Consider the following 14287-nt stretch of genomic DNA (forward strand, 5'->3'; position numbering starts at 1 on the left):
TCAGAAGGATGAGATTTTAAGGATGGAGGTTCAACTCCAGCCCAAGTAGGAAAGCCTGCGAGACATCTCCAATTAGCCACCAAAAAGCTGGCAGCAGAGTTGAGGATCAAGCAGTAGAGAGCTAGAGTGAATGAAAAAGCAAAAGGACAGTGCTCAGATTTCAAGTCCTTGTACAACAGGAAGGAAGGAAGGAAGGATAGGCAAAACCCAACTTGAACTAGTTTGAGCAAAGAAGGGAGTTTATCAATCTGAAAACCTGGAAAGAAAATGGAGGGTCAAAGGGTGAGCAAACGCAAAGGGTGTCCCCAAAAGGCTCCCCCAAATCAAGGTCAGAATGAGTGTGTGTAATCAACATGGTCCGTGAATGCCTGGCACTGGTGGCTCACACCTGTAATCGCAGCTACTGAGAGTGAAAATCTGTGCTTGGTTGAAAGGTGGCATGTCTAGAGGAAGCTGGGGGATGTGAAGACCAAGGTGAGTCACCCATGAGCACTTCAGTGCTAAGCTCTGCACCCTCAGCCCCTGCCATGTCCCCGAGGCTGCCTCCCGGGACCACATACACACGAACCTACGGACCTACCATCCTGCACATCTACTGCAGGCCAGACTCAACCAAGGGCGCCACACAGCGTTCTCGCCACATCAGAGCCCCTTGAGCAGATGAGGAAACAGAGGCTGAATAGTCAAACAGATTTGAACTCGGGTCTACTCATCTCCAAAGACGTGTGTTCTCTGATCTGTCCTCTCTATTTGCATTGCTAAGCCAGTCACAAGACCAGTGAGGTCAGAGCTTCTGTTCCACTGGGGGTGAGGGGCAGTGACCACACAGCTGCCTCCAGTCCTCATGTGTTGGGAAGCAGACAGTCTGGCACAAACGTCCACTTCCAGCTTCTTTTTTTTTTTGCCAGTCCTGGGCTGGAGCTCAGGACCTGAACACTGTCCTTGGACTTTCTCAAGGCTAGAGCTCTACCACTTGAGCCTCAGCACCACTTCTGGCTTTTTTCTATGTATGTGGTACCAAGGAATCGAACCCGGGTCTTCGTGCATGCTAGGCAAGCACTTTAACCACTAGGCCAAACTCCCGGCCCCCACTTCCAGCTTCTTGCAAGGCTCTGCCATCCGCATCTCACAGAGGAGATGACAGGATCCCCTACAGGAATCAGGATGAAGGAGCCTGCCAGAGCTCAGGCTGTGGTTTGACCCCCAGTTGTTCTGGGAGGGTCTTCCTGAACCCCACCTTCTGCCTCAGGAGGCAGACAGATGTCTGGGACCTATGACAGAAATCTACTTGCCTGGGGACCTGCTCTCTTATAGGGGGAGGGAGGCATTAAAAGCCAGATAGCAAAGGGAAGCTCTGCCGGGAAAACACAAATATAGGTGTCCGGGTCCTTCTTCCCCTGTCCCTCTCAATCAGCAGGAGCCATAGGGAAAACACACCCCAACCAGGCCAAGCCACCAGAGGAGAGACCCACTGTCCTCCCGCACTCAGCCTTCCTTCCCTGGAGCACGAACAGAGATGCCACGCAGCTTCATCAGGGCATGAAAATCTCTCTCCCCAAAAAACCCCCTCCTGAGAAGTCCCTCCAGCTAATATACCCTCACTCTAGGTCCCAGAAGAGAGTGATAAACAATAACACATTTGTAATCAAGTCTTGCGCCCTGCCTCTCACGCCTTGCCTTGGCTCAGCAGAAAGTTATTAGACATGGTGTTACTCGGCCCCCAACATGTCCCCCGACTTTATTTTAGAAAAAAAAAAACAAACCCTAGGATATGTGGGGCTACCATCCTATCAGATCGACTGTGCCTGTCTTATGCATCTCCAAGCTCGCTCGTCTTCTTTCCTGTCATGGGATCACCAAGTCCTTTTTACCTGGCTCCTGTCTTAGGTTGATAGGCTACCAGCCGTCCATTTAAGCACATCAGACCTGAGGGGATGCGCCTACTTCCATGGGAGCAGATGCCTGTCACATTAGCATTCACGTCCTGCGTTGACTTTGTAGGCAAGCAATATTACAATTATAGCGCATAAAAATAAATCCAAACCGATCACTCCTGCCCATCTTTGATCAAGTCCCAAAACAGTCTCAAGTAACCAGTCACCCAATGTGTCTGATTAATAATTATGCGTGGCTTATTCAAAGCATTCTCCGTAGGAGCCGCAGTACCAAGGGCAATACTCGCGGCAGGAACGGCAGCTACAGATGTGGCAATGGCCACCACCACGGCCAGGAAAATACCAAAGTTTCCTCTACTGATAAGCGGGAAAGCATTCTCCTCCACCTGTACAGGCACTGGTATATACTGAGGGTCTCAGACTACAGTAGCCAGAGAAAACAGGGAAGCATTCCAACATTAACCAAGAAAACATTATTGAAACCAATAGAAAAAACAGACTATCACACAAGCCATAGGGAGTAGCAGGGCAGTGGAAGAATTAGAAGAGTCTTCCAATCCCCCCCCTTTTTATTTTAAACTACTGTCTCCCATGTCTCTAATTTATCCTATCTCACCTTCCAAAAATGACTCTGGTCCCTTCATTTTAAGGGGGTTATGGGCGAAGATCCATTTTCTGAAACTTCTTCAAGCTGACTCAGGGGCGTCCTCTCTATATTTTGCCAGGGACCCTAAAAAGCTTTAGCTTGTTTTCAATTATGGGCAGCAGCTCCCTATTTTGCAATTCTGCACCTGAGCACAGGCTTTCTAAATCACTACCACTTAATTCATTCTCTTTCTCAAGTATTTTTCCAAGCGTCTCTGCACTTTTCACCTGTTCTTAAACTGTTTACTCCCGTATAAGTTGAGTTTAGACTTAAATTTATACTTGAAAAACAAAGGCAACTGGGTAAATTATTTAGACTCACGCAAAATGAATATCAGTCGTTCCAGTCTAAACCCATTCCGGTTCTATTCTAAAATCCCTTTCACACACACATTCATACTCGCTCAAAATATCGGTATTTCCAGTCTGAACCCATTTTGGGTCTAGTCTAAAAATCCCTTATTCCGGTTCTTTTTCCGAACCCCTTATTGCCTGGCCCTTATACCGCTCTGGCCAGAGACTCCCGCAAGGTTCCTCTCTACTGTGCCAAAGTGACCTGCGCTTTGGAGATGATCTAGGAATGATTATTGCCTCACCCTCTGCGAGGTTCCTCAGTTTCCCCACCGTGCCGAAGTGACCTGCGCTTCGAGGGTGGACTGGGAGTGATCTATTAAAATCTTTTACTGTCACAACACCTAGCTGCTTCTGTGTTTGCCTCTCCGCTTTGACACAGCTGCAGCTTCTTTGCCTTTTTTCTCCTTAGCTTTGGGAGGAGTTTTTGGTTTTAAAATCCCTTTCACACGTACCCGTTTTCTATCTTTTGCCCTTTTTATGGGTTTTTCTTTGTCTTTTGCTTTCTTTATGGGTTTTTGTCTTTCCTCTGGTTTTCAGTCTAAGTTTTTTTCTTTCTTCTTTGACTTTTGTAGGTAGTTGCTTCCCTTTCTCTTGTTTACCACCTTTTTTCTTTCTCTGTCCCTCTCTTTCTCCTCATCTTCCTGTCTTTTTCTTTTTCCCTGTGAGCAATTTCAGCCTGCATTTTCCTTTCAGGTTTCCCTAGACTTTCAGTCCCTCCTTTTTCTTTGTGCCTTGCAGGTTTCTCTGGTTTTTCAGTCACTCCTCCATGTATCTTGCACTTGGGCTCAACTCGTAGTCATGCCCCATGTTGGGCGCCAGTATGTCAGGGTCCTTTGTCCCGGGTCCCTCTTGACTAGTCGGAGGGATGGGGAAAAAACACACTCTGACCAGTCCAAGCCTCGAGAGGAGAGACCCACTGTCCTCCCGCACTCAGCCTTCCTTCCCCGGAGCACAAACAGTGATGCCACGCAGCTTCATCAAGGCAGGAAAATTTCTCTCTCCAAAACCCCCTCCTGCGGCAGTCCCTCCAGCTAATATACCCTCGCTGTAGGTCCCAGCAGAGTGATAACACATTTGTAACCAATGGTAATCAAGTCTTGCATCCTGCCTCTTGCGCCTTGCCTTGGCTCAGCAGAAAGTTATTAGACATGGCGTTACTCGGCCCCCGACATAGAAGAAATAATTTCAGGTGAGCCAGTGGCTCACACCTGTAATCCTAGCTACTCCAGAGGCTGAAATCTGAGGATCAAGGTTTGAAGCCAGCCTGGGCAAGAAAATTCATGAGACTCGGGGGAGGGAAACAGGTACCAAGACATGTGAAAGGGTATCAATGTATGTGAATTAATGCACCTTCTATCTGGCAAATATCATGTAACCCTTTTACTAATTACAATAAAAAAAAAGAAAATTCATGAGACTCTTAATTACCAATTAGCTGCGTCCCCCACCCCCAAATAAAGCCACTGTGGCTCCACTAGCCTCCACCAAAACATGCTCAGGATCAGCGCCCAGGCCCTGAGTTCAAGCCCCAGGCATAGTATTTTGAAAAAAAATGATTTAATGATCTGTTTGTGGGTAAAATAATTGGTAAGGTCTACATCCCGTTGTGTGGGGCATCGTGAGGTCTCAAGCGCTGGCTGGGTTCTGCTCAGGACTGTGGTCCAGCAGACCCACTCTGAGCACCCTGGGCACCCAGCTGGCCCGGTGGTCAGATGACTGCCAAGGGGTCAGTAACAAACCCGCATGGCTGTGTGGGACAGGGGCCTAGCCAGCCTGGCCATCTGAACATGGAGCCCCGGCAGGGGGGACCGCAGGCTGCTGGGAGGGGTGGCTGGGGGAGGGCCTGCCCGGGCAGGGGCCGGGGCATCATACCAAGGCCGTGTGGCTTAAGTGGCGGCCCAAAGGTACAGGTGGACGGCGGCAGTGGGGCACGGGAGGGCGCGGGAGGACGGGGTCGCGGAAGGACACATCTCCAAGGCCCCTTCTCCCAGGGCAGAAGTGCTGGCCGGGAGGTCTGGGGGTGACAGCGCCGGGGCCACAGCCCATCTTCTCGGAAGGCTGGAGGAAGGGGCCATGCAGACAGGGTCTCCTCTGGCTGCCCCCGGGCTGCCACCTGTCCCTGTACAACGTGGGTGATGGGGCAGCAGGGGAGGAGTGGAAGACTAGTGTGAAATGGCCAGGCCGCAAGATGGTAATTCAGCCCCACTGAGTACAGGGAGGGCTTGCACTCTTTTGTTCTTCACTGTGCCCACCAACGCTATGCCCATTGCAGTCGTCTATGCAGAGGGAAACTGAGGCACTAGGCAGGTAACGCACCTGTCCCAGGAGCTCTGTCCAGCTGGCTCTCCCACCGGCTATGAGCATTTTCTAGCCTCTGAGGGCCTACAGGGAGGGGAGGGGTTAGGGGCCCCACTCTGGTATCTAGATGGCTGGAGCCTGACGCCCTAGCCATCCCTGGTAGCCCATTGTGTAGGGCCCGATGTCAGCCAGGGGGACAGGATCAGGAACAGGGCTTTCCTTGGAGCTCTCCAGGGATTCCTGTACCGGAACACACCAGAGGAGATGCCAGCTCCTCCCTGGAGAGCTGGGGATGGGGGGGGGACCCATCCTGGGGGTGCATCCTGGGCCTCTAAACTGGAGCTCCCCCTGCCCTGCGGACCTGGAGAACAGCAGATGATGATGTAAATTGAGTCCTGCGTCTTGGAACTTTCTGGCAGGCAAGATAACAAGTGCACCGCTTTGTCCCTCTCTGAGCTGAGCAATCTCTCAAGAACTTACCTGCCCAGGCTGGCCTGTGTCCTTGATCCTCCCTGGTAGCTAAGATTCCAGATGTGGGCCACCAGCCCCTGGCTTGAGGTATGTTTGCTTATTAATGTAGGCTCCTGGTACCTTAAGAATAAGTACAAGTGTGGTAGGTAGACAAGAAGGGAACCATTTGTGCTCGTGCCTGAGGCTTGTAGGATCTACCCGAGAGAACTGTGAAAACCTGGGTGGGCAGGGAGCCAGGTGGAGTGGGGGGGGCTGGATTGGTCCTGGGGGTGCTGGGAGACATAGAAGCTTCTTGAACAAGAGCCAGTGAAGGAACAGCTTTGAGTGTGGAAGCAGATTTTGGACTATAGATCACAAAGTAGGGTGTCAGGGAGGGAGCTGAAGTGGGGTCCAGGCAAAAGAGGAGGATCACAGAGAACAGTCAGTGGATGTCAGCGCTGAATACACTATTCAATAAGATGGTTATTGAGCCAGGCACTGTTCTAGGTCCTGGGGTACAACATAGAGAACAAGATGGGCAGAAGTCAAATCTCCCTACTCCATCTCTACTCCATTCCCCTCCCCCACCAGCCCACATCCAGCTCCTGGTACCTCTCACCTGGGACAGCAGCGGGAGCTGAGCTCTGACGCCCCCCCTTCAGGGCATTCAGTGCCCCCTCCTGGATCTCCATCCTCCAGGCTCTGGGCACCAGGATTGCAGAGGAGCTGTTGTGTCTCAGGAACCATAGAACTGCTTCCCTCACCAAAGTGCCAGGGATAGCAGAGTTGCGCCAGAAACCATGAGCATTTCTTGGGCACTGGCCATATGCCAGGCGCCGTGTGAGGCGCTCCACATGGGCTTCAGAACTGGGAATCAAATTGCTGACATTGCATCTGGGGAAACTAAGACTCAAAGAGGTAATGGCTTTTCAAGGCCACACCCCTAGAAGGAAGTTGACCGAGTGGGAGCCCTAGCAAGACTCCTACCGGGTTGTGGGGAGGACATTCCTCAGTGGTCAGTTTACCCAGCATTCCTTGCTTGCTAGGGGTGGCACACAGCAGTGTATGCTCAACACGTGCCACTGGCCTGGCTCCCCCGCTTCCCTGGTTCCCTGGGACAGCCTCCTAGCAGGGTTCTCTGCTCCAGTCCCTCCACACCCAGCCACCATCTCTGCCCGTGGCCTTTCAGCAGAACCAAAGTCTGAGCCAGACAAAGCACGCAGAGAGCCCAAGCCCCTGATTCTTCCAGACACACTGCGTGCGTCACTGACACACTGGGTGTGTGCCTGCACAGCTACTCCCCGGAACCTGTGCGGATCTTGTCAGCTAATGCCCCGGTGCCATCCCGTTTGTCAACTTGAATGCCCAGTCTGCAGGACCATCTGCCCGCCTTAATTGCCCTGATAATTGTGAAGGCTGCCTGCTGCCACCCAGCTGCCAGCCTGGGAAGACAGCCCAATGGGGCAGAAAGAACAGCCATCTACCCGGCACTGAGACCCAGGCCGACCCCAGCTCCTTGTGAGCCTCTGAGTAGATCCTATTCCTCCCAGCCTCAGTTTCCTTTCTGTGCCCTGGCCCTGACGAGAGCCTCCCCCCCCACCCCTGACTCCTATTCACCACTCTCTGCCCTTGGGGCAACCTTGTCTCTGCAGCCCCCGCATCTCACTGTCTTGGCCGAGGTGTTGGTGACTCACAAGCAGATGTGGTGGGCAGGTGGGTGGATGGGTGGGGCACAGAGTCAGCATTCTCACAGCCACACCGCTGGTGGCTGGCAGCCCTACGGAATGACCTTGGGCAAGGTCCCCGCACCAGGCCTCTCCAGACACAAAGCCCCGTGAGATGTGTTGGTAAAGGCTGCTGGAGGAGGGAGCAGTCTGAGATCTAGAGGGGGCCCAGCAAGCTCAGCCAGGATAGTCACTGCTACAGGCTGAGTTTTCCCGTGGACCATGAGACTCAGGGCAGGGGAGGGAGGAAGCCCCAGAACAAAGATCCAAGGGTCACCCGCCCCATCCAGCCACAGACTGTGTCTCCCTCAAAGCCACATGTAGGGTCTGAGCTGTGGCCTCTCTTCCCAGGGAGGGGGAGGGGGGAGGAGGCTGTAACCAGGATTGTGCTGTTACACCCCACCCCTCCTGCCCCTCACAGTTGTTGAGGTACAAATGGGTCTGCAGCTTGAGGTGCAGCTTGCCAGCTTCCCTTCTGCAGGGGTGAGCAAGTGGAAGCAAACAGCAGCCGGGAGGACTCCTCATTGGATGTCAGAAGTGTCAGAGGGAGGAGTCGCCTCTTTCTCATGTTGTAACTTCATCATCTCTCAGTCACTCGGCATTTACCGTCTGCACAGGGCTGCAGAGTCTCCCACTAAATGGGGCGAACAAGGCAACAGTTGAAGAAAAGGCTGAGGGTGAGGGGGGCCATGCATGCAGGCAGGGTGGCTTCCTGGGGGAGGAAGTGGAGACTGGGCTCTCAGGGCAAAAGGGGACCAACAATGAGGGTGGAGAGAAGAGCCTGTGCAAAGGACCAAAGAAGAGCTTGCCTGCCCCTTATCTGGGCCCATCTTTGCTGTGCAGCCTGAGAGAGATCTCTCTGGACAACAGTTTTCCTCTTTTGCAAAAGAGGGGCAAAATGCCCACTTCATAAAGCTCCTGAAAGCAAAGAGTGCTGAGTAGGTGCTCAATAAATGCGCCCACCCCTTCCCTCTGCCTATGACATTTGCATTCAGATAGAAGGGAACACTGAATCCAGGGGCTGGGAGGTGGGATTCAGGCTGACTCAGCCTGAAAAATGAATAATTGTCTGACTCTTCTCCTGACCCCTGTGTGGACTTGTATCTCCTGCCAATTCCCAGACCCCCCAAGTCCATCTGCCCAGAACCTCTTCTTCCCTCGCTCCTCCTCCTCAGCTAAAAGGTCACCTCCTCCCAGGGGGCTCTCGCTGCCCACCTGAGTGTGCCTCCAGCACTGTCCCTGTGTCTCTCACAGCCCGCATTCATCTCCGAGCTCATATTTGCCTTTGTGTGGGTCTCTGGTTTTCTCTCTGCCTTTCTTCTGGACAAGAAGTTCCAAGAGAGCTGCGTCTGTTAGCTCCCTTCACTGTTTAGGTGCTGGCAGGTTCTGCGAGCTCAGTTAACATTCTCCCAGTGAATGAGTTAACCAGAGAGGGACTAGGGCCTTGGATCTGTGAACCACCTCTAGGTGCCTGTGCTGTCATTGATCTTCTAACAAAAACTTCACAGAAACAAACAGCCTATCATTGTGTGTACTTTAAAATTATCATTATTTTTTAAACAATTGTTTTTTTGTCTTTTCTTTCTTGGTACTGGGGATTGAACCCGGGACGTTGCAGCAGGTAGACACCCCGGCCTCACTGTGTGTATTTTAGAGGAGGGGTCTGGGCCTGGGGTGGATTGTTTTTCAGAAGTGTGCCTCCTCTGGCCTGGGTAGAAATGGCCGCGGGGTCATCCAGACTTCCTGCGGGTTCTGATGGTGGGAAGGGCAGCGCTGGGCTGTGTGAAGCCGGCTGCCTTCAGTCCTGGAATGGTGGCTCGGTGGGTCTTCAGGTGGCACTGTCCCCACCCAGGTGGGGAGCATGGGGATAGGAAAGGCGTGGGATGCATTGCATGAACCAGAACAAACCCAACAGCACAACCCACAGCTGTGGCTGGTGGAATCACGGGCTGAGCCTTAGTTTCCCCACATTTACAGAGAGGATCATTAATGCCAGCCGTATGAAATGTTCAACATGGATAGTCAAGATCTGAGGAGGACCAGGCGGCGGGGGCCATGGTCCAGGCGTGGCCCTTGCGTTGGGAGTGGGGAAGGAGGGAGAAAGCAGTGACCGACAGGCCACAGCAATAAGGGTTTAACCTGCTTTTCCTGAATTCGACATCTCTGCCTTCCTCCCTGCCAGCCTTTATTTCTGGCTGCCACTCAGGGGCCCCTGGTGGATGTGGAACATGGCTTACTGCTGCTGTGATCTATTCAGCTCTAGAAGCTGAGAGGAAGAATGAAGGCCTGGCTCTGGGGCCCAGCTCTGTGCTGGTGAGGCCTCTAGCGTGACCTCTCTGGGCCTCAGGTCCCCCCAGGCCCTGCATCATGGCACCTTTCCAGCGCAAAGCATGAGTGCCTCCATTCCTTAGCTGAAGAAGCTCAGGTCCCGAGAGGGTGGGGTGATTTCTCAGGTCACACAGCTGTCCACTGTCCAGCCAGCTCACACAACCTGGGGATGTGGAGTTGTCGGGCCCCTCCTCACGTTGGAAGAACTGCCTGCCAGTTTCAGGGACCGTGCTACCTCCCCAGTGCCCTCCACTGAAGCATGCAGCAGTCAGATGCTGTCACTGGGAGCTTCAGGAGGCCCGGGTGCCTCGCAGGCCTGGCTACCAGCCACTGCACATGCCCTGCAATCTGTCTCCCTTTCCTCTGCCTCCAGAGGCTGGCAGTGTGGCACGAGAAGGGTGGTCTCTGGAGTGGGGCCCAGCGGCAGCTTGGCCTGCTCTTGGCTCCAGAAGGGGCCCTGGCTTCTCATACCCAGAGTCCTCCCTTCTGTCAGAAGCATTCCAGAACAGTCCAGAATGTCCCAAAATGTCCCAGGTCCTTACAAAGACTCTTTCCCCTTGCCTCACCCCTACAATCTCATCCCTCTGCCTGCCGGGTGGAAACCAGACTCCTTAATACAATGCTTCTCAAACTTCTTGCACAGCACCTGGGACTTGTTAACACAAGATTTTGACCCAGCAGGCCCCAGGGAAGGCCAGAGTCCATGCCTACAAAGATTTCACAGTGATGTCACTGAGGGTAGCCTGCAGACCACGCTTGGAGGACTGAGCACTCCGTAGACCACTGCCCTAGCCGACTCTGTCTTCAGTTTTCCTCCTGTCCCTCTGCATGGGATCTCGTCCAGGGATGCACATGGCTTCCCCCTTCTTTTACATGCTTTCCCCGTCCTTCAAGGTCGAGCTCAATGGCTGCTCTCTAGCAGGGTATCCCAGACAGCTAGTCACTTGCTCCTCACCTGCACTCCCCCACCCTTCTTTTTTGAACCCTTGAGCCCCAAAGGGGCCCACAGCAGGGCTAGAACAAAGACGCTGTGCCAGACTTATGGGATACAAGCCTGGCTTCACCTTTACCAGCTGCGTGACCTTAACCTCCTGGGCCAAAGTATTTCTGTTCTGTGTTGTTAACAAAATGGATCCGCAGCTGTTTTCACCCTCATTCTGTTATAAAAATCAAGTAAAGAAGTGTTTCGTGGGTTGATTATGAGCCAGAGCTTTAGACCCAAGACTGGACAACCTGGGATTCTACAGCTCCGGTTTGGTGCCTTTGCTTTGTGTAACAAGAGACTGCTGTGATGAAGGGCAGAGAAGGGTGTGTCCTCACAGCCTCAGTTTATCATCGGCCATCTTCCTGGTAGAGGCCTGAGGTATAGGTGTAAATACACAGGGAGCGGGGGTCGTGAAGTGAGGTGTGCGTAATTATTTAGGGGTCCAGGTGGAAGTATAGCCTGCTTGCTCGTTTTCTCCGTCCTTTTTTTGTTTGTAGGAAGAAGCAGGCTCTGGAGAAGTTGCTTCTCTCGTCTCTGGTGAGGATAAACCAGTAGTCATTGCCTGCTGGGGCCTCCTCTACCCATAAGGGGGCGCTAGCATTTCCTAGGGGTCATTTCCATCCATGGTCATAAGAATGTTCTGAATCAGCTCTGTCCTTCCTGGAACCCAAGGTGACTGCAGAGAGGACGGCTCGCACAGGCAAAATGGAGACAGGGTTGCCAGCTTTCCCAGTACTTCATGGGCCCGAGTCGTGAGGAGTGGGTGATTCTCAGCCATAGCCTCTTTTAGGCACAGGGCAGGCAGAAGACCCTGTTTTCCTCTCTGTCTCTTGTCCAGGTCCCCCAGGGCCTGAGTGTGGAGGTGTCTGGAGAAAAGCGAAGCGGAAGTCTTTCTGTAATCCATGGCATGACCTTTCCAGGGACTTCACGTCCACAAAAGTAAATTCCAAAGGCACAGTGAGAGAGACAGAAATGAGGCAGAGCTTCTCACAGCCGGCCATTTACATGCACCTGTGGAGAGCAAATGTTTTCCTAGCAGAAAGGGCGAGGGAAGGGGAGGTATTGTCCAAAAAGAAACGTACAGAGGGGTTACAGTTACCTAAGCCAGGAAAAGAGTACATCACCTTCATAAGATCAATGGAAACATTCAAAACAGACCCTAAGGCCTGGGCACCCTGCACGTGAACCCCAGCGGGGCTGCAGGCAGGGGCAGGGTGGAGGTCTGCTGGGTAGTGTTCCACTCTCCCTCTTTCCTGTCTGATGTGGAGCTGGGGCTCCGAGGGGCCCTCTGTGCCCTGGCAAAGACCAAAGTCTTCTTGGCCAGCCCCTCCCTGCCATCACCAAGGTAACAGGCCACATGGAGCTGGTACCCTTTCCCCTCCAGAGCTCTCCCGAGCGCTGCTGGGCTGGCACCTTCTGTCTTGGGTCTTTGACCTCCTCACCCGTAGTGGAGGGAACCGTGCCTAGAACCTGGATCCAGCCCCCAGCACACATGCAAAGTCACCAAGGAAGAAGGCATGTGGGAGGGAGCAGCGGGAGACTTGGATTTAGAACCTGGGTTCTTCTGAGGTGCCCCGCATGCTGGCTGGCGTGAGGAGGCTGGGGAGTGGCCCAGGGTGGCTCTCGCTGCTCTGGAAGAGCCTAGGAGCCCCCAGGCCCTAACCACAGGTGCCCTTATGTGCAGGACACAAGAACGAGAGCCTGGCTTAGTCTTGCTGCATTCGGCTGGGTGCACCACACAGTTGCATGGCTCGTTGGCACCCACTTTTCAGTACCATGTGGCACTATCACTCTGCCCTTTTCCCCAGCACCCACCCAGGTGGTGTTTGCCCTGGGGTGTTGGGGAGGGAGCGGGATGTGGGCACAGACAGTACCCCCTCTCACGGACAGATGGCGGGGTGTCCCTTAGCACCTGCCTGGTCAGCCTTGGGCTGCCATGGGGGGTCTGAGTGTGTGCAGGCTGGGGCAGGGAGGCAGCTGGGGCAGCGAGGGGGCAGCCTGCCAACTGTGGCCAGAGCCTGTGACCAGCTGCGCCTGCCCATCAAGCCCAGGGGTGGGTGGATCTTCCACCTGGCATGGTGCACTGGCTTCACACAGTTCTGGTGAGATGGCATGCTGTAGCCCTAATGCAGGGGGGACAGAGCCTTTGTACCAGGCCTGGGGTGGGGGAGGCTGCTACGATCCTCAGAGGTCCCCCGAGGTCACCTGACCTGCCTAGGACCCTGGGATTCTGGGCCGCCTTGCTGAGATCTGAGATTATCTGTCTAGTGCCATGGGGTTTGGTCTCAGGGCCTCACTCTTGCAGGCCAGGGCAGTCACTCTACTGCTGGACCATACCTCCAGCCCTGTTTTTCTCGTGTTATTTAGGGAGATGTGGTCCCATCTTTCTGCCCAGGTGTGTATCTGGACCACAATCCACCTATTTTAGACCTCCTGTCCTGATTAGAATGACAGACTGCCACCACTGCAGCCAGCATCTCTAGGTGGGAATGGAGTCTTGCTGGGTTTTCTGCTTAAGCGGGCCTTAAACTGCCAGCCTCCCTTCTCAGCCTCCATGAGCTGGGATTACAGGTGTGAGCCACCAGGGCCAAAGGAACTGTAGATTTAAAAAAAAATAAAGTATAGAAAGCACTACTCTCCTTTACCAGATTGAAACTGAAAACCTGGGAGGGCGATGGGGCCTGAATCCCACAGAACCTGCACATAGGGTCTGCGCATGGAGGAGCTCTGGGGTGGGCTGGACAGCGGCTTTCCTCTATGAACCCTGTCCAGCCTTGGCTGAGGGGCTGGGGAGCCATGGACTTCATTGCGGAGCCAACAGCCAGTGCCAGCTGTGTCCCTTTAAGTGCCGAGGGTGGACTTGCCCAGCCAGTGGGAGGGAGCACACTCCTTCTCCTCCTCGGAGCCAGGCGGGCAGCAGGGGAGGGATCCAGTTGGTGGGCAGAAGGCAGGACAGCACCACATGCTGTGCGGGCTCGGCCGGGACAGCCTGGGAGAAGCAGGTATGGAATGGGCTGGGGGGGCCGCAGCCCTGTGGTGACAGAGGGGACGGTGGGACGGTGAGGGTCAGGACCGACACTGCCTTGCTGTGGACCTGGGGGACAGGAGTGGGAAGGGGGCATGGCATCCGGGCCAGGTGGGCACGGAGGAGGCTCTGTCCCGCCCCCCACCCCCATCTCTGGAAGGTCCTAGCCTGAGGCTGTAGGGGGGCTTGGAGCTTGTAGGGCTGCACGAGGGAGGACTCAGCCTGCTCCTCCCTCCAGTGTCAGGAAGCCAGGCCCCCCCTTCCCTGGGCAAGAGGCTGGACTGGGATCCAGGAATTGAGCAGAGGGGTGGGGAGCTGCTGCTGCATTCCTGGCTTGCTGAGGCGGGGACCTGGGGAGAGGCTGTTGGGCAGATGGGGTTGTTCCCTCCATGCATGCATCCATCCACCCGTCTGTCTATCTCTCAAGCCTCAGCCTTCTGGACCAGCCTCATCTTCTTTGGGTGAGGCTGTTTTTGAAGTTCTTTCTATGCATTTCTTTCTCCTCATAACAGCAGCGTGGGCAAGCAGTCATTCTTCCCATTTTACAGGTGGGGAAACCAAGGCCCTGTGTGGGAGAGGGAGG

The 14287-nt window shown here is 54.1% G+C and overlaps 1 protein-coding gene across 2 annotated transcripts in view; it reads left to right on the top strand.

The window, feature by feature from the left end:
* The window catches only part of Grip2 (glutamate receptor interacting protein 2), a 59967-nt gene that overhangs the window by 22487 nt on the left and 23193 nt on the right, over nucleotides 1–14287 (top strand). The window contains exon 1 of one of the 2 annotated variants that reach the window (XM_090323951.1): nucleotides 13642–13681. The exons of the other annotated variant lie outside the window; for it this stretch is intronic. Coding sequence (XP_090180077.1) covers nucleotides 13642–13681 — 40 coding nt within the window. Of the gene's footprint in view, nucleotides 1–13641; nucleotides 13682–14287 lie in introns of those variants that run through there. 2 annotated transcript variants of the gene reach the window in all.

The sequence above is a fragment of the Megascapheus bottae genome, chromosome 33, assembly GCF_031878675.1.
Source record: "Megascapheus bottae isolate mThoBot1 chromosome 33, mThoBot2.hap1, whole genome shotgun sequence".
NCBI classification, from domain to species: Eukaryota; Metazoa; Chordata; class Mammalia; order Rodentia; family Geomyidae; genus Megascapheus; species Megascapheus bottae.